The sequence below is a fragment of the Taeniopygia guttata genome, chromosome 4A (assembly GCF_048771995.1).
Source record: "Taeniopygia guttata chromosome 4A, bTaeGut7.mat, whole genome shotgun sequence".
In the NCBI taxonomy this organism is placed as follows: domain Eukaryota; kingdom Metazoa; phylum Chordata; class Aves; order Passeriformes; family Estrildidae; genus Taeniopygia; species Taeniopygia guttata.
In genome coordinates, this window is record NC_133029.1 from 3653831 (window position 1) to 3681762 (window position 27932).

Here is a 27932-nt window from a genome sequence, read left to right on the forward strand (position 1 = left end):
TCCCAGGGGGATTTTTATAAAAATATCTTTATCCATTTTTTTTTCCCAGCCAGTCTCTGTGCCCTGGCAGGCTCCTGGATTCAGCGGGGTGAGGAATTCTCCCTGGAATGCCTGGATGGAGACACAGCCGTGCTTGGAATGTTTTACCTCAGCAGAACCCACACAAGCCTCACCTTTCCCTTTCCACAAACTCTGTCTGGAGCCTGCAGGACACAAAAATTCACCTTAATTCAGTGAAATGTTGCCAGTGAAACCCTAAAATCACTCTGGATCTGCACTCTGGTTCATTCCTGTTGCCATCCTCTCTTTCCACCTGCTGAGGATTTTGGGGGCACAGGGACACCCACAGGCTCCCTTCACTTCTGCACAAATGAAGGGCAAAGAGTGAGAGAATGGTGGAATTCAAACTGCATCCATCATTTTCCTGGCCAGTGCAGGGCTATCAGCTTTTATTGGCCATGAGTAATTAGGAGATTTAATCAACCACCCACCCAGAGGGTTCCCCCACCCCCGAATCAGCAGGAGAGTGTGGAATTTTATGGTTTCTCTCTTCCTCCAGGGTTCTTAGTGAGTTCATGGCACAGCTCAGCTGGGAGGGGTCTGGGCACAGGGCTGTGACTGCATTTGGAGCAGATGAAATGCCAGCTCTCCACAGATTCATATATTGCATTCAACAAGTCACTTCAATCTCTACCTGACATCCCTTTCCCCATCTGTAAATGAGAATCAGGTGGATCCTTCCTGTGAGGCTCTCTGTGTCTCCACACCACCCCATTTAGGGATTTTTACATGGCTCTATCCCACAGAATGGGTGAGGTTTGGGGGATGAAGGCAGGGCTCAGATCTGGGCTGTGCACCCTTTCTTCAGATCACATGAAATCAGGGCTCAAACTTCCAAAATTTTGCTTCTTTGCTATGAAAAGTTGTCAATTGTGACAAATGAAAACTTGGCATTATTAATTTTTTTTTACAATTTATAGCATCAAAGTCTTCCCAGCAGTCCAAACTTATTTTATCCTGGTACTTTCTATTATGACTTCATAGTTTGATGCACTTAGAATACACCAGCACTTTTTATACCAGTACCAACTACACAGTTAATATGCATCACCTTTATAGCATAAGGAAGGACTATGAAAAGTCTTTCTGCTACTGATTTGTGTATTATTATGTTGAGAGAAAGTAACAGCTGTAAGGACAAAATAACACTTATTTCACCACCCACGGGAACATGAAATTGCATATATTGTTTTTAAAATTAGCTATCACATGTAAGGTTCAATTGTATATAGCTAAATAATAAAAGTAAGTGCATTTTTAGGTGCTCTTCAAATGAGGTCACAGTGCTGATGAAGTTCTCAGTATTTCTCTGATTTTATGAGATTCCAGGGGCAGTGATGAGATGTGTGGCACACAGGTACAAGTGGCCAATTTAAAAATGCCCTAAATATAACTTGAAGGGCTAATCACATTTACAGTCCACAAAATGTGCATGAATGCATATTGATGTGAGAAAACCACATGCACTGAGGAAATAATAAACTATTCAAGTGAATATGTATTATTCACTGCTAATTTTAATTAAGACTCAGTCTTAATTCTCATGTACAGAAAAGATATATTTTGGTGCATAGTTTCTACAGCTTCATTTTGTACTCTTTTCTTCTGTTAGAAGTGGGTAAATGTTTTTTTAAATTTTTAGGAGTGGTCTCTGGGTCTCCATCCTCTGCCTGGATGTTTGCAAACCCACAGGGAGGGCTCAGGGCAGGCATTTCCAGCAAACTCTGCTCCCCACGGGAAGGACAGCGTGAGCCAGGAGGAATAAAGGGGAACAATTCTTTCTCAAACACTGATCCAAATGGAACACTTCAAACTTTCCATCCAGGAGGAGAAATGATCACTGGGGCTGCTCTCCCTCAGGGCATCTGGAACTCGGAGCAAAGCTCCTGAGTTATTATCTGGGTAGTTTAGCATTTATCTTCTGAAGTCACTGCCAAAGGCATACAGGCAGAATAAAGAATAACACCATATTGATAAATATGCATAATTTCCCCCTGCCTTCCACAAAAATTATATAAAATGAAAAGGCATAATTGGACTCATAGTAAATATAATAGATCAGAATTTATTTCAGGGTGGGTTTATCTTTTTTTTTTTTTTTTTCCCCAGATTGAATCCTTTTAACATCAGATTTCAACCTGCTGTGAGTGACTTTTGGGTCTGATTTACAAATCCTTCAGATGGAAAATGTAATATGGAAACAAAGTAAACGCTTCCTTGGCTGGGTTTTTTTGGTTATGAGAATTTATCTGATTGGGGGTAGGAGGAAACAGAAGAGAAACTGAGCCGTGCTTGCTAAGGAATGAGTTTGTCACCTCTAGAACCTGGGATCCCCACTGGCCACCTGGTGGGATGGGGAGTCTCCAGAGGTCTCCTGTCTCTCCCATCCCTCTCCTGTCCCCGTCCCACCACAATGGTTGTGGCTTTTGGCTCATTCTTATGGCAGATCTCCAGCCTGAGTGTGGGACTGAGAAAGGAAAGGATGGCAGACAAAAATCAGACAAAACCAGGGCTCAAACTTCCAAAATTTCTCTTCTTTGCTGTGAAAAGTTGCCAATTGTGACATATGAAAACTTGGCATTATTAATTTTTTTTACAATTTCTAGCAGTCACTGAGTGCAGCAATCCCATCTCCAAGCTGCATTTCAAATGGCAAAGGAATTCACAACAAAGTGTTACTTCCAGTTTATAATTTCATGATCCCGTTTCTCTCTCAGGGGCAGAAGATCTGAGATGCAAGTTGGATCTGCATTATTGTTTTTGTCTCTGGGGGAGCGTCTTTGTGGAACACTCAGCTCTGACAGAGGCATGGTGAGAGCTGGCAGGTCTCTGCCTGCCTCCCAGCCCACACCTCATCATGGTGATGTGTCTTCATTTTACAATTTTGTTCATAAAGAACATTAAAACCAGAACTGAGAATGCCTTAAAATCTTTTCGATGTGATAAGCTACAGCCAAACAAGAGAAATAACTAAATATTTTTGCTAATTAGCAGATGGTTTGCCAAATATCTTATCTATTTTTACTTTATTTTATTATTTTCCAAAAGCAAGTAAGAAATTGCCATAAGAACTACTGGCTACTGTTCAGGAAGAATTAATGGAATGACCTGTGGTGGTTGCACCGAAATAAAACATAAAAACAGAGATAGCAGAAGGTAGGAATGGCCAGACTGTGTTGAACAAACAGGTGTCAAGCCCAGGCCCTCCACAAGAATATTCCAAGGCACATTCAAGTGCCATCAAGGCCAAGTAACTCTGTGCCTACCACTCCATAAGGACATTTATGAGGATGCCACAAGCCAAAGGTTGTACCTGTGTGTTTAATCACCCTAGACAGCTTAATCTTGATTAATTTAGCTGCTCCTTATGCAGGTTATGCTGTACAGCCTCAAAAGCTTAGAATTAAAAGTACATTTTTCTAATGTTAAATGATACTTGATTTGCAGCCCTTAATTTGTCCCTGTAGATTAACATAATGTTTCATTACATCACTGTAGAGTTACAAATATCTTATGACAATTTCAATTGTCTATTTGTTTATTATCTGGCAATAAACCCTCCAAAAACCTTATTCCCATGGTTTTGCCTTCACTTCCATTTCACACATGGTCACTGACGTGATTGCAGAAGTCTTTGAATGGAAGGTGGGAACAAATTACTTCCTGAGACCTCATCACCCTGAATTATTCCATCAGTCAGTACAATCTAGAGTCAACAATTTCCTTCAGTGCCAAGCAGAATTACAAACACCTAAACCTGTTTTTAACAGGCATGAAGAAGCAGAACCTACCACAGATTTTCTGCACAGAAAAAAAGTTGTGAATTTTCATCTGAGCATCCCTCTCTGTGGAAGCAGCTCTAGCACAGCAAGCAGGACACTGAGCATCCTGTGCTCCATTTCATCCCACAGCAGCAGCAGGCTGGTGGCCAGGCAGTGGTTGTGGTTTGATGGCCCTGGGAAAACCTGGAATGAGTGTCTGGTATCCTTTCCCCACTCCTCCTCTCCACAAAAAGGACATCAGGCTGGTTGTTTTTCTTTCCTACCTGGTGGAAACTTGCTGACGTGATTTGGGAAATGAGTAGGTGGTACAGGACAGTTACAGGTTGAATGCAAGAGTCTGAACATCTGCAGACAAAATAAAAAATTTTATTTGCCTCCCTCTGGCCTTGTATAGTTCCAATAGACAACTGGGCCAGGGTTTTAATATTGCCAAATGTATGATCAAAAAATCACAGGACAGGTGGGTGTTGGAATCTGAGGTATTGATGATTCTGAGATTGTAGAAAGTCTCTGTCGTTCTGCCCCGCTGCCAAAGAAGAAGCCATAATTTGTCTGTGCTGGTTTCAAGGTTGTTTATTCTGTTTATCTCTAACATGTTCTGCTGCCCTGCCGCAGCTCTGTCCTGCAGGGCAGCGTGTGGGGCTCTGCCCTCAGTGGGATGGTACAAACATTAAATACCACAAACTACCTGTGCTGGATTTACAATAACGTGCCAATATCTGCCACCTACGTTGGACAGTGTGTCCCCAGCCTGAACCAACAGAAAAATGCCAACACCACAGTGAAACATGGAGGGCATGAAGAAGGAGAAAAAGGACAAGACACACCCAATTTCCTCCATCTTGTCCCCTTTGGACCCCTAATCTAGAATCCTAAAATTTTACTTTTGCACCCGTGCCACACTTAATTATTGCTTATATCAAACACTCAGAGCTGTAATTCATCCTGTAAGATTGAAAACTCTTTTCCATGGCCAGAGATCACAGCCAGTGTCTCTGGGGGCTCTGTCCAGGGGGGTTCCTGACCCCTGCCAGGGTCCCAGACCTGCCAGGGCAGCCAGAGGGAAGCCCTGGATTCCCACAGGTGGGAAGGAGCACAGACAGCTCATGTCACACCTGACTGAGCAAACAAAGCAACACCAACACCAGGCTGGAGGCCAGAGCTGGAGCAGAGGCCTGGAGAAGGTGGGGGAGGACGAGAGGAAGGATGGATGTTCTGGGAGATGTGCCAGGGGTGGGGAAGGAGGTGGCTCTGAGGATGCTGTGGACAGCTCAAAGCAGCAGCAGCTGGCCAGGAACACCCTGATATTCCTGGAGTGGCTCTGGGGACAAAAGCAGGGGATGTGGCTGTTCAGCCTGAGGATGAAGGCTGAGCTGGGGCACAGAGGGTGCAGGGCACACTTGGGTTTGCTGCCCTGGCACAGGGAATTCTGCCAGAGCAGTGCAGGAGCTCTGGGGACCTGCACTGTTATGGAGATAACTGCATGGAAAAAGTCAGGGCAGGTCAAATGTCTGGGTTTGGGGAGAAAATCCCTGACCCCTCCTCTGCCCTCAAAAGGAAGAAAAACAGACTTCAAAGCAAAAGATCTTATACGGTGCTTCCAAATATCCAGCAGCAGTTTATCACTGGATTAAAATCTGCAAGAAATAAGTATCCAATGGTGCAAACTTCAGGCTCATTGCCCTATTCAAGAGGGAAAATAATGTTTTACAAAATACTCTTCAAACTTCCAAAATTAGCATCACCAAAGAAAAAGTACCAGTGTATTTGTATATTCAGGAAAATGACTCCTGAAGGAAGTCTTCCCAAAATTACTTCTGGCTCTGTGTAATTCAGGGAGATAGATGCATATGCCCATGAATTGTTTAACTGGAGAAATGTCTTTTATTCCTATATAGCAGATGCACAATGGGAATGGTTTATAACTTAGTCTTTTAAATAATAAATAAATGCTGACATTCTCAGCTGAGACATCCTGATTTTTGTGTACTGTGTAATACTGAAGTGTACAAATATTTTTTTAGAATTATTTTTCCCTTTCTAAAAAGAACATGAAACCTCAAGAATATGATAAAACATCACAGTTGGTTTCTAAATGCTTTGCATCTTAATATGGTTGAAGTTAAGGCAGTAAGTAATTTCTGAGTTTTTCCCTTGAGCCGCGTAGTTCTTTTCATATGTAATTATTCTCTGAGTGCATTAGATAATGCTATGGTTCCCACAGCTGTATACACATCTATAAATCATTAATGAGGCAGTTAACTGAAACAAAACTATAAAAGATTTGCATTACCCGGCAGAACCCAGCCTTAATTGACTCCCAGTTATTTACAATTAATTTTTCCATTTGGAATAATGATTGCAAGCAACTTAGGGTTTTTTATTACTGAGGAATTAGATGCTGACTATTCGTCAAAAGTTTTTACAGAGAGGCTGTGTCAGTGGACAGCAATGAGCTGGAGGCAATGTGATTTTTACATGCACATACTCTCCCTCACCCTGGCTGAGGGGATGGGGTTGGAGGGGGCACGTGCAATAAAATACAGACAGGAGCCAGCACAAACTTTTTTTTGTCCTTTTTATCACATACATAAGTATAGCAACAATTAATTTCTTCTCTTTACAGCATCCAGCTGAAAGGCAATAGGATGAATAGAGCTGGCTGCAGTTCTATACAGAATAAACTGCATGAATGAAGAGTGAGTAAATATTTATTTCCATCTTACAAGACTGTAAGATAGACACTGGGGAATAAACAATGCAGAGGCTGTCGAGTAAATATTATTCCATTATGCTATTTAAAAATTACTTTTATAGAGACATGGAGCACTGAGTAAATGCTCATTGAGCTGTCATTGTTTGAGTAAGGCCCGGGCGTGGGGCTGTGTGTCAGAGCCTGGACAGACACACGGAGGAGATCAGCTCTCTGTGCCATGTGAGCATAACTCTGGCTGACACTAATGGGCTGGGATGTGTTCATCAGGAAGGGATGTCACCTTCAAATTCCTAATAAAACTGAAGTCAGAAATCACCAGGCCCATTTGCAGCAGCTGATGTTATCTTCCTTACCCCTCAGCCTTCCCTTTCCAGAGCTTGAGCACATGGCAGTGGAGATTCCTGTTTGGGAGCCACAGTGGGAAATGAGTAGTCTCAGGTGCTGGGGTGCACTACACTGCATCCTTGGAAATCAGTGCTCTGAGACTGAGCAAATGATCCTTCAGTGATTTCTCCTTGCTTCCCTTTGGGTACAAAACACATACAATAAACATTTGGGTTGTTGTCTGTTCTCCCCCCTCAGCTGCAGCTGCCATGCTGAACAAGTTGAATGTCCTGCTTTATTTTCTTGTTTAAAATAAATAATTTTGCTGTCCTTTGGCTAACATTTGAGACTCCCCACTCGTGCCAGCTGGCTGGGCTGCCCTGAGCCGGGCACTGCAGGTGAAAGCAGCCCTGTGAACACAGGGAGGGCATGGGGAGCTTTGATTTCTGTGCATGTGGTTTAGACCAAGAGACAGCCACTGGTGAATGTGAGGCTTTAATCCCGAGTGATGGCAAAGCAAGAGGCTGCTCTCTGCCTTATCAATAGGTGCCAGCAAGAGGCCACTGGAATTGATCTAGGAAATGACAAGCCAACGCTGGTAACCTTGAAAACCCTGCAATCTCCTGCTGGAGTCATTTTTCCCAGGTTTTATTCTGCTGGGCTGTGCTGCAAAGTGTAATGGAAAGGAAGGTGACAGCCTGGCCATGGGTCATTCAGCCTGTCAGTAATTCCAGCCTTGGCAAACTGGCCCTGCCTCCTCACCAGCCCATGAACTTCACAGACACTTCACTCACTCATGCTACACTGGTTACTGCATCAGCTCAGCTGGAAAAGCACTTCCATGTGCGAAGTCTGAGAGGCTTTTCCTTTGGAAATCAGGCTGGTACCAGATAAGCAAACAATGTTATTATTCTCATTAAGATATCACGTCCTGTCAACACACAACATTGGCAGTTGCATTTCAAATAGCTGTGCCTTCACAAATTGTACACTACAATTTAGACAGTGTTTTTGCTGTGTCCATGATCCTTCTTACTGGGCTTGTTGTCCTGGAGTGGGAAAAGCTCTGTTTGTAAACTCAGAACTGCAGTGACTTTATGCACAGAGGTGATATTGCTGACATTAAGTTTTTTCTCCAATGGGTCCAAAGTATCAAACTGATCAACCCCCTGTCCTGAATAGTCTGATACTGCCTGTCTTCAAGAAGCAATAAAGAAATACTCTGGCTTGGTAGTTTGCTTTGAAGAAGCCAAAACCAATTTAAGTGAAAACAAAACTTTCATTTAGTGAAAATTTCTAACAGAAATTTCAAAAAAAAACCTGGTAACTATGAAAAGCATGCCATTTACTTACCATTTTTTACAAATCAGGAGTCTTAGTCCTGCAGGGTTTCTCATCCCAGTGGCAGAGTTCTCACTTCCCTGTGTCTCCTTCCAGCTGAGTTTGGTTTGGTGTAAGTGTCAGTACCTGTGAATCCAGGCTGTGGATTAAACACAATTGCTTTTCTCTTTTCCCTTTATGTTTTTTTCTTTTTTTCCCCCAAGGTAGTATGAGCAGAATATAACATACTAGAAGAAATAAAGAATTACAGTCAGGATGCAAGGAATTATATATATATATATATATATTTTTTTTTTTTTTTTTTTACATTTGGAATGGAATTTCAATATTCAACTATAAGGAACAAGCCATGAAAAGAATCAGAGTTTTTTCCACGGCTTTGCACATTGTAAAGTCATTTCAACATTGTAATATAGGTGTCAAACGTTACTAAATCGGCTGTCAAATGCTACCAAACACTTACTTTGCACAGGTGGAAATGATCACATAAAATGCAAAGCACTGATCTGACACCAAAAATCTCTGTGTACCATTTCTGTTTTCAGCAGCTTTACAGAACTATCAAGGAAAAGTCCAATAGGGAGTTTATTCCTTGTTATTTAAGCATTTTTGTTTTCTTACTTTCAGGGATGTGGTTCCCCCTCTGTTCCAGCTGACACCAAGGAGGATAATGCAACAATTTGCATGGAATAGCTTTGGACTGATCTGCAAAGGACAATATTATATTTCATAATAATGTTCCAAATGTTAAAGGATTTTTCCTGCCAAAACCTCTCTTTGTCATCATCAGCTGATGGCACACAGCTCTGGGAATAAACACTTTGAGCTAACAGCAGGAATTGTCAGGGGAAACACGAAACAAGTATTTCTCCCTGACACAGAATGAAACATAGGATTAAAGTTAAATGCCAAATCCTACCAGCACTGGAGCAAATTAAGGTTTATTTTTCATTCCTGTTAATCCTTTCCTCTCTTCTTAGCTAATTCATCTTGTTTCACTTAGTGCCAGTGGTTTTTTGGCCAGTTTGGTGGATGGGGAGCACAATCCATTTTAGGCATCTGGCTTTGGGTAACAAGTAAAAGTTCAGCAAAGCCCAGATCCTAAAGGAGCACCCTGCAGGCTCCTTGCTGTGTCCAGCTCTCCAAAGGCAGGGAGGTGTGACCAAAAACACCTCCCAGCCCACCCTGCAGCAAAGTCCAAAGGTGCCCTGGTCCATCCATGTGCTGCTGAGACATTCAAGTGCTTCATGCAGAGCATTTAAATCAGGCTGTGTGCAGCAAAAACTCTTTAATAACCTTAATGGCAGAGGGGTTGGACTGCAACACTTATTGTGAGATGACTGTGACACAAAACTTACCATAATGAAATCATTTCAGGTAACAACTCAGAAGGACTGAGCTTGTCTCCACTGTTTTACTTGGGATTTTCTTGTGAAAAGTAAGTCTGGCCCGCTGGGGGCTGAGTGAAGCACACAGTGATTAATTAGAGCTGGACAGATTTTGTATAGTTCAATATGAACATGTCACTTTTCTGGCTGCTTCATCTCCATCTTCCCTCTGACCAGCCAGAATTTATTCCAGAATGCTTGCTCTGGTACCAGGAGCAGCAGGTATGTGTATAAATATATATATATATTTATATATCTACACAGCAAAACCCTCTTTTCCCATAACTAACCACTCTTGGAGACAAAAAAGACAAAAAATAATAGATGTTGAAAGGGACCTACTGCTCAGTAAATACTCATTTCAGTGTCCTTTCTGAAAGGACTGTGAAAGCATTTTCAAACATGGAAGGCTGAATGTATGTTAAAATAGTTAAACTATTATAAAGCGTCCAGTTTTTAAAGTATCACTTATCATAAGAACATTTTAATGTATGGTGCTGTATTTGCTTTCACAATTTTGGATTATGTCAACAGAATCATATAATGAAGATGTAGTAAAATCTTACTGCATTTGTAACTGAAACTCAGAAAAATGGCAGTTTTTATTTTAAAAAATGAGCTCCAAAGAGAATTTCCCCCTGCCTTAGATGCCCATACCCAAATGTTCATGTTCCAACAGAAGACCCAAACAGGTCCAGGTCCAAAGGCAAGGGTGGGTGCAGCACCCACAAAAGCAGCAGCATTTGTGCTCTGCTGACACTGAACTGCCTCATTGCAATTGATTCCTTCAATGTACAAATATAAAACAGTAGCAAATCATTATCCATCCATAATACATCATTATAAAAATACTTTTTTTACTGCCCTTCCATCTCAGCTTCAAATCACCAAAGACACCCATATTTGCAGACAGAACTAAAGTCAGATTCTTTATTAACAGTAATTTTACGTGTGCTTAAACATCTGCAGGATGTATTAGAAATGATGACAGCACATGACCTGGCTTGGAAAAGTCTCTCTGTAAATTCTTTGCCACCCCCAGCAAGGGCAGCAGGGCCAGTGGAAGCTGCAGGGGGAAGGTGAAGTGCCTCCCAGTGCTGCTGCTGCCAAAGGCTCCAGATCCAAGCCCAGGCTGGGAATTGTCCCACGTGTATTTAGGGCTCAGTGCATGCACAGGCACAGGAGGGGTTGTGGAGATCAGCTGAGGCCATAAAGGAAGTTTGTAACAATTCAGGTTAGCCTACATTTTGTCACGTTACCAAAAATAGTCTGTAAATAAATGTATTTACAGGCCACTTCCTTGTAAGCAGCAATTCCTTCAAGCAGCACTCAGGTTTAATGCACAGCCATGTCCTCACTGTGGACTGCTATAGATCCAGGCTTCAAATGGAGATTGGGCACTATTGATCCTCCGGGGTTTATTACGGTCTGCATCCCACAGGACTCAGAACCATTCCCTGGCCTGAGCTCAGCTGCCCGTGTCCCTCTGCCCAAACCTGCCAAAGACCACCCTGGGCCAGGGGTGGCTCCGTGGGGTGGAAAAGTCTCTCCTCCAAGCTGTGCTTCCAAAGAAAGGCTCAGGAGTCTCTCTTGTTCCATCTCAAGGCAGTTTATTGCAAGTTATCTAAAAGATTTTCTTCTGGGGCTGCTGTGGTTTGCTCACAGCTCAGGCAGAGGCACACACACACCCTGACATCCTCTCTGACTCCCGACTGCTTCTTCTCTCCCCCTCTGCCCAGGGCTGCTGCTGTCTTTTACATGGTACATTACGTGTTACATGGGTACAGTTTTTCCCCAATGCCTATTACCTATATTAAATGGTGCTTTTCTATCTTTTATATGGTACATTACGTGTTACATGGGTACAGTTTTTCCCCAATGCCTATTACCTATATTAAATGGTGCCTTTCTACTCTAAACCAATCTGTGAGTGCCAACATCACCAAGAACATGGAGGTAAGGAAGAAGAAAGAGGGAGGACAGGACAGGCCCAAATCCCTCCATCTTAAAACTTCTGACCCCCATGTACAAAACCAAAACCCTCCTGTACAGCACTCAAAAATTCTTCCCTCTACTTTGTGACTACTTCTACTATAATATCTAAACTTTTGTGACTTCTTGTTCTTCCTGCAAGGTTGGTAAATCATTCCACAGCTCAAACCCAAAATCACAGCTGTTTCCAGCTGCCTGCCAGGGTCTCAAATGCTTCTGACCTGGGCCTGGAACCTCCAAAAATGTCTGAGGGACATTTTTGAGTTCCCACAAACACCCTGACAAAAACCACCCTAAACCCCAGCCCTAAGAGCGCTGTCCTTCCTTGGGAGCCAGCTGGGGCTGTTCCAGTGAGGAGGAGTGTGGTGAGGAAGGCTGAGCCTTTAAAAGGCTTTAACACCTTCCTCCCACACATTAGGCTGAGCTGACACCCAAACCCCTCAGCCTCTTGCCTTGTCAATACTTACCAGGAGCCACCTAGTGAGGACTGGAAACAGAGTAAACTCTGAGTAAGCTCTCCAGTTTATCAGTCTCCTAAACTTCATTTGTCAGAATTTTGACATTTAAAGCCAATCTGGGATGGGCAGATCAGGAATCAACCTGTGCTCATCAACCTAGGCTCAGTGATGCCTTAAGGAATGTGTACATCAGCCAGTGAGGGGAAAATGTTCAAAAAGCCTTTATGGAGATGAAAGGAAAGTGCAAAAATGTTGGTATTTTAAAGACTGAGTTATTTAGTTATGTGGAGTCTTTCTAAAATACACGATACTGGAAAACTGAGCAAAGATCTCTCTTCAAAATCTGCACTTCACAGGAGCACTGCCAGCACTGGGTAAGCCAGAAATGCTGCAGCACTCCAAGGGCTGTTTCAACTCCTTTTGAAATATAAATTTAGAATAAAGTTCAGACCTCACTTAAGTAAATCCCAGTGGAATTGAAACTAAAATTAATATTATACCTAAAGGTACAATTTAAGTTCTGGTGTTGCAATGTTTTATTCACATATGAGCATTTATAAAGAATCACAATTCCTAATGCTCCTGTTTCTTTGTATCATTCAACTTTTGATGGTTTGATCAATGGCAGCATGATTAATGCAGTTATTAGAACTGCTGTTATAAAAAGAATATGGAACAAACCCAATTTATACATTGGAAGAATATTCTGATAAGTCACTTGATCATGTGTAGAACAGAGGGCAACACGTTTTCTTGAACTGACACTGGTTAAGCTAAAAGATTTATTTTAGGAACAAAAAATAAATCAGGTGATTTTATTCTGCAGAGTCTGTTTACAAGAGTCTGCTAATGAGAAAAAAATGCAATGCTAAAAATGAAAGAAATTGTGAACACTCTACATGTGGATGTAGCCAGAAGAAAACATAATCATAGGGAATCTATGCCCTGTAGATCTATTTAAAGGTCTTTTTTGTTTTTAAGTGACAGTGATTTATATTCAGGGCATGTGTGTGTAAACATGTGTACATAAACAGGAGCTGGTAAGGAAATAAGCACTGTGCCTTTGACCCAGGAATTAAAATAAAGAGGGAACAGGTGATCACTTAATTCCACCTGACTCAAACCAGCCTTCAGCCCCATGTTTTGAGAAGGGAAGTTTTCAGCTGTTTTCAGTTTTCAAAGTTCAGAATCTGGAGCATACAATAATTAGGAAAATGTTTAATACTAACCCACCCTCTTTATTAAGTCATTTCTTCAAGTATTTTTAATAGTGCAAAATACTGGTTTGCATTAGTACAGTTACTATGGGAATTCACAGTCCAAAAAAAATCTTAAAAGATTTCCAAAGTCAAACAAAAAACTTTTTAATACTGTATTTTTAGCAAGAACATTTTTAACAAAGAATGTGTACTTTAACTTAATATGGTACAACAGAGAAACCATACTTAAAAGTTTCCATTATCTAACACTCTACTGCATATTCATTTTTCCATCTTAAAAGACCAAAAGCCAAGCTGAACTGAGCATTTAAAAAAAAAGCATCAATTATAATCCTCATATTACATCAGCTATTAGGGTTTAGCTCACACTTTTGAATCGGTCATCTAATGAAAGGACAATTTTTACATCGTTCTTTTAAAAAATGTACACACATTTCTTTTTAAAACGTAATATATATCGAGTATCTGCTTCAGTAAACAAAGCTTAATTTATAAACACAATCGAAACAGCTCCATGTTGAACAGTTTCAGTGATAAACTGGACTTGTATGATGTACAGCCAGTGAGGACCATTGTGGCTTAAAATCATTGTGCCATTGCTATTCAGTAATAGCCACCTCCTAAGGAAAAAAAAAAGTTCTTTTTTGGGGCGGGGTGGGGAGGGGAAATAATTGATGTATGTGCTTAAAAATACTAAAACTCCTTTCTATCTCCAGGGACCTAAAAATGATCTGTTGTGACAGGCTTGGTTTGGTATGGTAAGCTCGTAAAAAGTCTCAGTATTTCTTAATACGGCAGTTTTCAATGCAGCAACAGTAAATTGCTTGAAATTGTCCTTCAAGTTTCATGCTACAAATCCTGTTCCTCACACAGTACTGAAGGCATCAAAGGTTGGAAGGGACATTTCTCAGGAACTATATAGTCTTCAAATAGTGGTCATTAGACGTTTTTTCAGCAATAGGTGGTTCCTTCAGTACATAATGGTCGGCTTGATGTATGTTCTGTTTTCTGGAGGGAAACAAAAAAGAAGAAAAAAAGTCAATTATACAGTTGACCATTTGATAATTAACTGACACTTAGGTGGTTTCTTCACTTGGTTGTAGATTTTTTTTTTTTTAAGGCAAATGAGCAGATCTAAAAGTGATATAAATGAAACTGCCCATCGTATGTGCAAGTTTTGTGCAGGGAAAGGGTGACAACACCTGGCCATGCCCTCAAGAAAGGACAAAGACACACCACGACCTGCCCTGGTGTTTGCCAGCAATGGCTCAGGACAGGCTGCAAACACTCTGATTTGGATTTTATTCCTTTAAGGTATTTTTTTAATCAAACAGTCCTTTTCTCCCAAAGGCAGCACGTGTTGGATTGCTGCCTCCCTGGGACAGAGCAGGGACAAGGCACCAGCTTTAGCACACACCCTTGTCATTGCACAAAACCTGCCAGGGAACAGGATGTTAAAACTGCACTGCTTTCAGAAAATGTAAATCAGGATCTGTTCTTGGAAAACTGTTCTTTCATTCAGAAACCACCACATTTTTCTTAAAATTCTATTTCTTTATTTAGACAACGAAGCAGAAAAGCACTTCATAAAAATATTCCTAGTTATAGTACCTATCAACTGTGATTTTTCACATTAAGCAACTTTAAGCCCAGAGAAAAAATAAATATTGAAATGCCCACAGAAGCTGAAGCTAACAAGAATCTATATTCCTGCTCATTATACAATGAATCATGAATCCACCCAGCTAAATCTGCAAGAACTGATCTGGAAGATGATAGCAAAATGATAATATGGAGCAGCATTTTGTATAATGTTGACATCTCTCCCATGACTGTTTTACATACGCCAATACCGAGCACTCCTAAGGAACGAACAAGTATTGACCTGCAAACTGACACTGATCCTTGGAGCAATCTCCAAGTTTGCCACATTTCAATTTCAAAATGCATTTCAGCTATAATATGAGTGATTTATCATTTAGCAGTAGCTGTCAAAGTAACCTCCTAGATAAAACAAAAACATCTGGAACCATAAACAGAGGAGAGCAGTAGCTGAATTTTAATCCAAATCCGACATGTTCACTTCATTAGGAACAGGAAACAGCTAATTAGTAATTGAATGTTTTGTGGTTTTAAGGAGGCTCAGACTCTCCAAACTGAGATGATTTAATACGTATTTTGGATGTAAGCACAAATAAAGATCACAAGAGCCAGAGACATAACAACTCCAGAGGGACGTTTGGGAGCCTCCAAAGAAAGAACTTAAATTAGTTTCAGGCCATTGGCTGATGAAAATTCTTGTTTTAAACCTGGTGGGGAATTACTAAAGCCTGGGGGGGTTCAGTAGAAATGCCAGGATTGAGCAGTGTAGGGTTTGTTTGTGGTTTGGACTTTTTTTTCCTTTTTCTCATGATGACTAGGAAGCTGCACATGGCTTCTTCCTAGTGGAGGCTGTTCTTTGTGTCCTTATAAAATTCTAAGTATTATTTTTTAAATTAAGGTAGGATGAGGATATTGAGGGTACTGTGGGCTGACTAAACTTTGGAACAGGTTCCCATATTTCCTTCCGATCCCTTTTATTTCTCAAGGAAAGTTCAATGGAGGTATCTGGAACACCCACAAGAGAGAAAAGTAAATGCCACATCTCAAGCCCAGTGCAGCCACCCAGGAGACATCATTGATCAGTGAACAGAAAGTGCACAGTTAAGTATTTCCTTTTTTATAACACCTTCAGTTGTTCTCCAGAAATTAAAATACTTTTTTTGTTGCTGTGCAATAAACTGAATTTCATGGCATTAACCACGTCACACAGCAATCACCTCTGAGGAATTAACGTGTTGGGAGCAGCTGTGCCCCCACTTACACAGGAAAGACAATGCGATGTTGTCAAATTAATCTTTTCTGGAGAATATTCACCATCTCCTCAGTGCAGCTGACTGCAAGCTACAGACCATTTTATAGCACTTTACTGTATTATATAGCAAAGATTTGAATAAATCTATGTGCAATAAATGTATTCTTTTATCAGGTTTATCCCTTAATCAAATATTCATTTATGTGGGCTTCATTCTATTAAAAAATGAAATTATACAAAGGTGAGCAAAAGCGTAGATTTACAGTAGTTTAAAGCCTAATCTCATTCTCTAGGGGTAATACTGACAATATAAAAACTGTATAAATGATATTCCCTAACACTAAATATGCTTATGAGCCCCCTGTGCATGTTACACTGCTTTACAGCCCACAGAGCAATGCATGACTGGCTTAATAAGCAAGACATTTAGAAAGGAGGTTTTTTCCCCTTCACAATGTATAAGACAAGTAAAGACCTCTGAGTTTCTTGGTGTGCCAGAGTCTGTGTTACTAAGTGGAATTTTCCTTCACGATGGTGTTCTCTTCCCTGAGTTGTTAGCCCAGGGTAGGTGCAGCTCTTTCACTCTTTTCACCCACAATATCATCCTTTATCTTTTTCTTCCAAGATTTTAATGGGTGCATAAAGGATAAATCCAAAGGCAATAATCATCATCTCCATATTTATTCACGTTTAATTTTTTTTCCCAGCTTATTTCACATCTCTGAATTTTCTGAATCCTTTGTTTGTAAGATCTCTGGTTTAAATCAGGAATTTAGCTTTATTTCCCTAAACTACTTTAAAACAAAACAAGTGTCCAACTGCACAGGAGATGGGCTCTCCACCCTTCCCAGGCTGGGTGAACAGCACCTCAGTTAGATCAGAGCCAAGCTCAGCTTTGGAGGAAGCAACACATGGGAAATGCAATGCAGTAACAATAAATTAACTTGCAAAGATGAGGCTAATTAGTTTGAACCAGTGTCTTACTTTGTACAAAGAAAAAAAAAGAGAAAAAAATCAGTTTGCTTCTCCAAAGGATCAGATCCCTCAGAAAAAGCCTCTTTCCCTACAGCCCTTGGCAGACAGGAGTGCTGCCTGCCTGGAAGGGGAATGAATCCAGGCCCTGCTTGTGGTAAGGACCAGAGCAATGACCAAAACTCAGCAAATGTCTCTTCACTACCATGAAAAGGAGATGGGCCTGGGCTGATTAGTCAGCTGAATGACAAGTAAAAAAATTACTGGTCCAGTGAAACTTCTCTTTTATCTGCAAATATCCTTCCAACTGAGCAGTGAGAGAGCAGGGCACAGCTCCCTCTTGACTCAGGAAGAACATGGTCAATAAATGCTTGTTCCATAGCAGCAGTACCAACAAATCCTGGTTGTTTCCATCTCTCCCACTTCCCTATGGCCTCTCTCCACCTCTGCAGAGGTGCAGATATGATATCAGAGATGCCCTCTCTGGTATCTCGAGCTGGCTGGGCTCAGGGTGTGGCAGCACCTCTCTGGCACAGACTTTCTCAGGATTTTCCTTGGAAAAGCAGAGAAAAGAATCTAAACAATTATTATCTCTGTTCCTTGTTGTTCTCATGTGGAATATATTCTAGAGATTGTTTACCCAAGGTGATTGCTTGATTAGATTCTGGTGATGGTGTTTAGACTCAATGACCAATCAGATGCACGGCTGTGCCAGGTGTCTCAGAGAGAGTCACCAGTTTTTCTTGTTAGTTAGTGAGGTGTTAGTGAGAACTCTTGCTACTGTAATACAGAAATATACTGTAAGATGCTATGATAAAACAATTGATCTAGCCTTCTGAACCATGGAGTCATTGCTAATTATTACCCAGCTGAGGACCTGCAGCAACACCAGGGCATCTCTCAGGATTGGTACCAAAACCTCTCCTTCTCTCAGGTGCCTGACCCTGCAGGGCTGCTCACCCACAGAGCTGCTGGGCAAGAGCTTCTTCCCCTCTTATTTTGTGTGTAAGGCAGCTGAGTAGACCCTGTCAAATATTTCCTGTAAGGCCCATTCCTGGTGAGCCCCTGCTGGGGTAGCTCTGAGCTGCATGTGGCTGTGTGGCCATGGAGTGACAGCCTGGGAACTGCACAGGAGCTTTGAAAGAGCTTTTCTAGGAGCTCTGCCATGACACAGCATGAGGCAGCTACCAGGGGTTCAGTAATTCCCAGCCTCCAGAGTAGGATACACTCTAGGGAGAGAACACAGCTTGGGCAGGAGGAAGAACAACAGGCCTGAGACTCAGATAAAGCAGCTTGGGTTTGAGAACTCACTGCTTAGATCAGAACACCAATGAACTGAAGCCCAGTCCATGATAAACCCCAGAATATGTTCCTAACTACACCAGTCCTTTATCTTTGACAAATAAATAAAATGTTATTCACATGTTAAATATAAAAAAAAAAAAATGTTATTCATGGTAACCCCAGAGTTTTTGTGCTGAATCTCTGCCAAGTTATGTGACAAACAAAAGCAGCAGCAGCCCTGGGTCACCCTCCTGTTGCAGGCACAGTGAAGTACATTTTCACCTCAGGAAAGCCTGCCGGCCTATGCTGCTGCCTCCTTCCTGAAATTTTATTTTTTTGTAAATTGTTGTTATCAAGTATTACTGTAACATCCACTTTTTAAGATTTTAAGCTAACATTGCTTTGCTGATTGTTCCACTATCCCCTAACAATGAAATATTGTAATACAAAAGTTAACTAAGGTATAAACATGCAAAAGGAGAAGTCTCCCTGCGATCATAAAATGATGTTATTTTCTGTTCAGCAGTTCATGTTACTGCTGTTCATGCTAATTAATTAAAGGAGCTGTTGCTGTAATGTGCAAACAGGGAATCTGAGAAACTGAGAGGGCTTTTAGGTCTCAGAGTGAAGTTAAGTCAATCTGGGCGCGGGCAATCAAATGTAATGAAATCACTTGTCAGTGCTAAGCTTGCAAAAACTGTGAAGTTTGACTAGGGAGTAAAAGGATTATAATTAGATTTCCAATAGGATAATAACTAAATGGCAGAAAGCAGTAAAGAGAAAATATTACTTTGTTAGCTAATGGTGCTGCTGTTTGGTTTTAGTTTTTATCAGCACACTTGTAGTTGTGCTAATTTAATTTGCTTTTATCAGCAAAAATGCACTACTCGAATGGTACTTGAATGTCATTTGCAAAAATCATTGATCTGAAGGTGCACTTAATGACACCCAGTATGTTTATTTTATGTAGAAGGGAGATTGGCTGATAAAATGGTTGATGCACTGTGGTGCTGGCCCAGGAGTGAGTGGTGGAAGGAGGAGCATGAGGGTGCCTGAGTGCTCATCACCTGCTCTGCAACCACCACTGATCTCCTCTGCCTGCTAAAAACCCCCCAGCTCCAGCTCTCAACTACATCTGGGATATGGAGGATGGAGGCATTAGACTGTAAAGCTCAAAAAAGTTTTAAGTCTCATCTGCATGAAATTTCTGTTCAATTAATATACAAAGCAGAGGGAAAATGAGTCAACTAAATGGAAAAGATTTATAATGCAGATCAGAAACTCAGTACATGAACAGCTTGTGTTAATAAAATCATTTTAAGAAATGAGCATAAAATATGATATGACTTAATCACTGTGAAAGGTGGCTGTGCAGTAGTTCTGTAATTTTCCTTTAAACCGTCTTAAGGAGATACTGGCAGTGGAACTAATTGAATTTCAAAGGAAAAGCACTGTGTGAATGATAGATTTCTGTCCAGCAGAGCTATTGACAACAGAAAAAGAAAGCTCTGTATTGATGCTGAAGCTTTTTTTCTGAGCAACTGAGAGAGATTTTGGAGGCCTGGAAACAGCTTTGTATTAGGGACATGTGTTTTGCTCCTTCCTCCTCCCAGGGCCCAAAAAACAAAGGCAGCAAATGACAGGGGCAGTGAGGGAGTGTGCTCCAATTGTCAGAGCTGCAGCAGCAATAGGAGCTGTCAGCGACACGAATGGTTATCAAAGGGAAAGGAAATAAAAAGTTATTACAGAATCAGCATAAATAAAAATGAAAGAGACGGTGCTACAGGACAGGAACACTTTGAAATCTAAACAAGCTCCACAGAGAGCTCTCCAAAAAGCTTTTTATCAGCTGAGAGTGACCAAGGGGCTCAGCTCCTCACATCTCCATACAAGCAGGATTTCCATGCCAGGGGGTCAGAGCCAGCAGGGCAGAAAAGGGAAGGGACTGGGAGGGACAGGGCCAGGGCTGCAGCTCCTGCTGCTCAGGCCATGCCCTGCTCCCACTGAGCCCAGGGACACAAGACAGGCAATATCCAGCTCTCCCCTTGGCCACACTTGACAAACACTTCCTGAGCCAAAACCTCTCATAACTGAAGGGATGATGTAGCTGGGATCAGATTGAAAGGAAAAAAAAATTAAAGAACTCGACAACAAACAAAAATGGTGAAACAAAAATGGTGAAAATCACAAGGCTTTCCTGTGTATTAATAAACTACAAGGTAACATAAGAAACTTCTCTTGATTCTTTCAGGCAAGTAAATGGTCATTGGAAGTGGCTGTGCATCACCTTCCTCACAGTATTTTTACTTATTTTTGATGTAAAGACACATTTGAGCTAGGTGTGATGGTTTTTCTTCAACTGAAAACTGAAATTACCTTTCTCTTCTTTACCAGAGTATGCCCAGATGCACCTTTGACTCTCAGAGTTGTTTGGAAGAGCACTGAGCACTCCTCTTAGCAGGTACCATGAACAGATCAGATATGTAAAGAACATTTTGCTCATCAAATTTAAATACATGTGTCCCAAACACTCATCCAATATTTTGACTATTTCTGGCAGCAGCAATTTTCCAATTGAAATATTTAGAGCACAGCTCTCATTATATGTGCACATATATATACACACACATATGTCAAATGTATATATCTGCATTACAATAAAGCTGTGATTCTCCTTCTCTGAAATACAGAGCAGATGAATCTAAAATCACAAGAAGAGACAGCAGTAAAAATATTTGAAAGCTTTCCTGTAAGGATGACAGATGGACGACAGATGCATACCAGAGGTATGCAAGGCAAACCTTCCCCAGCTGAAGAGAAATACTCGAGTGAGGTTTGTGTCTCAAAGTGCACTGCAGCCCTTCTCCTGTCTGCACAAACTGCCTTTAGTTGCCTCAGCACAGGGGATTTTTGCACATTACCATCCCATGATGCAGGAGAAAGGGTGGGATTGCTCTAAGAAGCAGCAGCTCTTTGGAAGAGGCAGCTGTTTGCAGGCTGCCAGCACAGAACTGAATGGTCTGGAATGAACATGGCACAGGACTGAAGGGAGAAAGTCTCTACAAGCAGGACTTTCATCAGAGAATTTCAATGTTCAAACTGCTCAGAGAAGATTCTATCACAGGTGACTGGATTTTCTGTGTGGCTCAAAAAGGCTTCCAAGAGGAATGGGAATATCCCTTAGGAATATCCCTGTGTCTCAGCTCCCCCAAAGGAGGATTTTACAACTCCTCACATCCCAGACCTGCAGCCAGCACTCATTTTCTCTTTTTGGGAAGCACTCAGACCATACCTGGAGGTGCTGCACTTACACACAGCCACACAGTGAAGGAAAAAATAGCACCAGAAAGCTGCCCATAATGTGAACATGGCTCTTCTTTTTCACTTATAGTTCATGCACTTTTTGAAAACATCTACAATCTTGATAGGTAGGTAAAGACCAGAGGTAAAATATTTCAAATCATAAATCATATGTGAAACCCCTTTTGAACTAAGAGCAATATGTCTTGGTAGATAAATATCAGTTTTAAAACAAATACCACCTCTAAATCACCTCAGCTAAATATCACCTCTACTTAAAGTTAATTTCTGATCTTGTAAAGTACTGTTCTTGCAAAGGGTTTTTGTATCAAACAGGTAAACAAACTGAAATTCTTTAATTTACATTTATCTTAAATAATGAAGAGAGATATAAAAATGATTTTACTTAATACTTAATGACAAGCACAAAAGTGAGGAGCTGTGGTACATACTGCACCTTGCATGGCTGCACTGTCATGTTGGGTTCCGTTGTGTTCTATTTCCATATCTGGGATTCCAGCATCTGAAAGATGGGAGACTGAAGATTAATGCATTCCCCTTTGCCCCTCTCTCAAGCATCTTTAGAAAAATATTTATAGCAAACTAGGGTGCTCTCCAAGTTAACATGGTCTTGCATAAAACATTTGGTCTTCATAGAATTTTCAGTAGTAAATTGTTTCCAAAATGTGCAAACATTACTGGTCTCACAGTGAATTATTTTTAATGTGCTTCACATTTGTCTGACGATCAGATAATAACCAACACGTGGTAATAATATGTCTGCAAAATCCTCTTGGAGAATGAGGGCATTTGACACATGAAAAATAAAAGTTGAAATTAAACTGTGATAATATTAAACTACACTGACTCTTGTATATAGCCAAATACCCCCAAATTACAGAGTTGAAGAGTATAGCCAGTGCCAGGCAACAGTTTTGGGGTGTGTGTATCAGTTTGTGCGAGTGCATGTTACAGATAAGAACTGTGCAAATTGCATTTCCAGCCTCAGCTCGGGATGTGTGAGCATGTGTTACCACCCAAACCGAAATTACAGCTGTCATATTATGTGAAGTATTTCCAGATTCTCTGAGAAGAGCTTTCCAAAGAGGACTGTGCTCTTTTTTTTTTTCCCTAAGTTGAGAAGGAGTCTCATGACACTTGCTTTGGACATGTTTAATTTCATGTTGGTGATCCCTCTGTCTGCACAGTCCTTGGGGTGGGGGCAGGGGCTCCAACACCCCAGGGTGTTACGGGAACAGATGCCACGATCCACCTTGTGCCAACAAGGATTAGCATGAAGGGGATGTGATTTGAATCCATGGCACCTCAAATCCTGGAGAAACATCTGCTTCCCTTATCACCCAGCCCTTAGAAATTACAGGAAGGAAAAACCCACACCTGAAAGGAAGCTGTGTGTACAGTTTGGGGGATTTTCTGTCCAAAAGCCTGGTTCTGGACTTTCTCAAGCAGGGAATAACTGCACTGCTGCTTTCACAGATCCCCTCAGCTCAGTGTCAGGATCTGTCACAGAGGTGATGCTTTGCTGGTGACCCTGCAGTAACTGAGCCCTGAGTGAAAGCAGTACAGTCCTTACAGGAGAGCAATAGCTCAGCAATAAATGTGCAAATGAAATCCATGTCATGTGTGCATATATAGCTCTATAAATGTATATGTGACAAAAAAGCAGTATTTTCACATATACATTCTTTTCCTTATAAAATTACAAGTGACTGCTATTCTGCAGGGTTTCACTTACTCAGATTCCTGCTCTGAAAGCAAGTGCAGGGCACTGACCTATCAATCTGAAAAGGTTCTTTCTTCTCAAACCCTTCAGAGTACACGTATATACCAAAAATGACAAAGTCATCTGTAACTAATAACAGCATCTGTTAAATGAGACAGACTGTCAGAGTTAAATTAAAAATACTCAGAATAGCCCTTCACATTTTGTTGTCATAAAATTGTACCTGCAATTAAATTGTGGATTAAGATGCTAATGAGTTACCTGATTTGCATGTGCAATCAGATTAGCATGTAAATATCAGCTTCTTGCAGGCACTAACATATATATGACTACCTGAGTGTGCCTGCAAATCAAACTGCTGCAGCCAGGCCCACACTAGCAGATGTAAAGGTGTGTTAATCACACTGCTGGAACGTTGGTATCCCTGGATTTGTGGCTTCCAGAACTGCTGGGTGCTCCTGGCTGGTGTGTGAGCAGCAGCTGCTTCCCTGCAGTGGCAGCACCCAGAGGAGTAACCTTGCAGCACATCAGGATTTTAGCTTTTTTCTGATTTTCCTCTCAAGGTGCTGGTTCTGTCTGTGGGATCCAGTCTGGGCATTTGTCTGATCCAGTAGAGGTGGTGGAGAAATTTTTTTGCTGGCTCTGGCCACCCACTCTTCCTGGTCCCCGGTGTGACTGCGGCTGTGAGTCCACACCTGGATCCCCCTGGCCACTGCCAGTGCTCCAGGGACAGCAGCCAGTCCTTGCTTCCAGGATGTGCAGGGCTATGGATGAGAGGACTCCTCTGAGAGGTGCTGCTCTCATTCTCAGTTTGTATCCCTTGGTGCCCCAGATAAATCCCAGCTCCCATCTCCTGCAGAGCGCTGCCGTGCCAGGGCACACACACAGCCTTGCCCTGGCCTTAGACAACAGTGTGAGCAGCTCTCACAGCTGAGAACTCCAGACAAGCCAAATTCATTATTTCTGCTCAGCAGTCAGGCAGTTTTTGCACTCTGCAGTCTCTAGCAGTGCCCAAAGCAGGCAGCACAAATTAACACACCACAGGACACCTGAATGCAGCAGGGACTGAACGTCACTCTGATTCCTGAGTCTCTGCAGAGACTCCAGGTAGGGATGCACACACTGAACCTTAGCTGCATAACTTCAAATTAATTAAATCTCAGCTAGGTTCAGTCTTAAACATTCAAACCAAAGCTCTAAACGTCGGCTAGAACCATCTTAAGCACAAAAGGCAAATCGTTCCAGAACTTAATTCTAATCAACTTAAGTTCTGGTAGCCAGAACTTAATCACTGTTTAGGAGATGAACTGATTTGCTTTTGTTTCACAAGAATATTTGGGAAGTGTTCAAAACCCAGTCAGCTCTGAAAGCTGATACATATTTAACAAACTTAATAGGTCCTGAAGCTGAGCAAACTTCAGCCAAACAGCTTTTGAAATGAAGCTCAGCAGTTCTAAAAATGAATCTGCTGGGAGAGAAGAGTTCACAGAACCTTATAGGAACCAAATTTCACATTGTCTTAGCTGGCACTGTAACAGATTTCTCTGTAATATATTCAGCATTTCTTGTCATCTCTGTGTAAACCGCTCTGTCTGTTTCTCTAGTTGCAGACTTATTTATTTTTTTAATTCTCGACCCAGAGCACATAGCCTGAAATAGATTTTTCATTATTTCAGGAAAGAATTGTGGGGGTTTATTCTGAAATTTGGTCTTTGCATCATCTGATTTTTTTTTTCTCACTCAATCAAACATCATTTTAAGCCGACTGTGAAAGGCCAACTAAGACATTACCATTTAACATCCTGAGACCGTCACCTGATGTGGCCTGTTTCAGAGCCTGTTCCACTTGTTCTCTTCTCTTGGATTCAAATTCCAAAGCTTCCTGCAATTTTCTCTTTGCCTTCTTCTCTTTCTTCAAGCGTTTTTGAATTGTGGCTGAAATATAAATACAGTGTAAGAATGGTTGTCAGGGCACAGTTAATAGATGATGGAGACAGTAAGAAATTAGTTTATGTACGATATTCAAAGGTGCAGTTCTAGCTCAAGACCGCAATGACAATAAGGATGGGCATGTGGTGGGGACCTGAAGGACAAACAATTCTGAGGATGCTGATTATTGGTGAAATTCTCTCTCAAGCCAGGAGCCATCAAAGACTGTGAATGACTTGAAGATTTTGGTGAGTTAACTGGGATTCAGGAGGGGAACACTATGCTGTCCTAAGGAGCTAAGTTTTGTTTTACAGAAATACACAGTCCCATCACACTTGGGTGATACAACATTTCTGGACACCCACTGCAATTTAACAGCTTCAGCAGGATTTACTGACACTTCTCAACTTGACTGAGAGGTGCCCTTTGGTGCCTCTAAGTGAGACCTGCAGACAGTTCCACACACCCAATTTCCATTCAAAAACCACAGGAAGATAGGACCTGGCACTTACACTTTGGATCTTATCTAGTTTTATCTTTATGATTTCATGGATGTAATCTAGAAGTAGCTTTTGGCACATGAAGTTCCTTTCCTTCAGATGCGGATCTGAATTTTAAAAAGAATACTAATACTGCCTCTTTTGCAACAGCACAGCGAGAAATTCAGATTTACCAATTTAATTGCCTATTATTATCAAAAGCTTCTAACCAGTCATGGTTTTGTCTCAGAAGGCCCCATGTGGGGTGTGCTACTGCACCTCAATCTCCTGATGCAAATAAAATGTCTAGGACTACTTGCTTCAGATCTTGCTCTTGGGCAGACAATTTCTCTCAGCTCTATTTTGTTGTGCTGAAGTTCTCTACAAGACAAACTGAGCAGCACTGAAGCTGCAGAAACGTGGGCTAGGGAAGCAATGACTAAAATCACCTGAATGCCCAAATTAAAGCCATGTCTTTCTCACAGTAAGACTGATGATGCTTGGAGGATAATAGTAGAAACAAAAGAAATTAGAGCTGTCAAATGAAGAAATTGGGCTGGGAATACCTGGGCAGAGTGATGCTAATACACCTGGAAGCCATGGAACTGCCCCAGCTTCCCTCCTCAGAACCTGCCAAAATTCTCTGGGGCTGGTTGTCTTACTGGTAATAATCCTTGTGCCACTGTTCTTTCTGCTTACAGAAAGCTGTGCTTCGTTGTGGTTCTGGGAGATTTGAATCTTCCATCACCAGTGCAGCTCCACTGCTGCATTACACCAGTATAATGTCAGCTAACTGCGAGCCCTCGACAGCTCCAGCTGGAAATGCCAAAGAGTTACACATTTCACATGCACCTAAACCCCATTTTTCACTCACTCACCTCTGCTTTGCAGCTCAGCTGTGAGTTGCCTTTCCAAGCTCTCTCGTAGTTCTCGCTCTCTACAAAGCTCCATCTTTAACTCCTTCTTTTCCTGCTGTATCTGCTTTTCCTGGACTCTTGCATTGTCCACAGCCACTTTCAGCAGGCCCTAAAACACACACAAATGCATGGTCTGAAAACACCATTTTCTTTCAGCAGTGACAAAATTCATCCACTTGTTTCTTTTACACCCTCTAGGAAAACAGAAATATTAGAAGAAGGAACCTACAGACCTGAAACACAACTGGGCACTGGAAGTAACTAATTCTGGAGTTATATATGAGGAATTTTGTGGCATGGTATTATTCAGTACAGCTTTGGTTAATCTGGTTACACACATAGTGCCATGTCTCTGCTCACCTCAATAACTGCAGAGAGAAGCACTGCAGGAATAATGAGAATAGTGAATTTCAATATGACTATTATTGCCAATTATTAAGTCAAATATACAATGTATGAAACCCTTTCATGACTGATAACTCCAGGGAGAGAGGAAACCTAAGCATGACATTAAATTAAAGAGATGGGAAACTGCAAATACAAAATAGTTCCTGAAACTTTTTAAGAGTGCAAAAGAAACACATGTTATCTATCATGACATAACCTGGCCCTGTAGAGAAAATTTACCTGAATGTTGGTTAATAGTGTTTCTACTGATGAAAGACCATCAGCAAAAAGAAATGGCGCCGGAAATCCAGGAGGCAAGGCCTGTCCAGCCAGTTGGACTTTATCTAAGGTTGGTTTCATTATTGGAATGGCAATTTGGACCTCTTCTGTAAAGATAGGTTTAAAAGCGACATCAGAAAGCATTGGAAATATAGGTGACTGTAATTCTAAAAACTAGCATTTTGTTTATCTGGAAGTCAAAATACAAGTGCGTTAGTAAAATCAACATTGTTTCAGTCTTTGTGCAGCTGGGACTGTTGCCAAGGCAAGTTGGCAAAATAGTACAGAACAATAATCAATACACTGAGACTATAACAAGCTGTAATGGAGTACAGACTATTATATCTCAAATTCAACAGAATTATACCACAGAATTATAACAGTATTACGCAGTTCATTAAACCTGAATGACCTGTCTTCATTCTGTCATGTTTGCCATTCTGTGATGTGTGTTTTTTGTTGCTATAACCTTGGCAAAATTCTAATCAAGGAATGTATCACATCTC

The 27932-nt window shown here is 41.3% G+C and overlaps 2 protein-coding genes across 18 annotated transcripts in view; one reads left to right on the top strand and one right to left on the bottom strand.

The window, feature by feature from the left end:
• LOC115495208 (uncharacterized) overlaps window positions 1-10194 on the top strand; it is a 128368-nt gene extending 118174 nt beyond the window's left edge. For all 12 annotated transcript variants that reach the window (XR_012055926.1, XR_012055934.1, XR_012055929.1 and 9 more), the window contains 3 exons: window positions 50-384; window positions 6469-6541; window positions 8851-10194. The gene's annotated coding sequence lies outside the window, so the exon portion shown is untranslated. The remainder of the gene's footprint in view (window positions 1-49; window positions 385-6468; window positions 6542-8850) is intronic.
• Window positions 10195-13409: 3215 nt separating this feature from the next.
• The window catches only part of DACH2 (dachshund family transcription factor 2), a 242085-nt gene continuing 227562 nt past the window's right edge, over window positions 13410-27932 (bottom strand). For 2 of the 6 annotated variants that reach the window (XM_030272414.4, XM_030272416.4), the window contains exons 8-12: window positions 27388-27533; window positions 26722-26869; window positions 25227-25370; window positions 22149-22214; window positions 13410-14289 (exon numbers count right to left, since the gene is read on the bottom strand). In XM_030272414.4, coding sequence (XP_030128274.2) covers window positions 14252-14289; window positions 22149-22214; window positions 25227-25370; window positions 26722-26869; window positions 27388-27533 — 542 coding nt within the window. In that variant the 3' untranslated portion in view covers window positions 13410-14251. Of the gene's footprint in view, window positions 14290-22143; window positions 22215-25226; window positions 25371-26721; window positions 26870-27387; window positions 27534-27932 lie in introns of all 6 variants that reach the window. The other 4 variants (XM_030272412.4, XM_030272413.4, XM_030272418.4 and 1 more) reach the window with 3 other exon arrangements.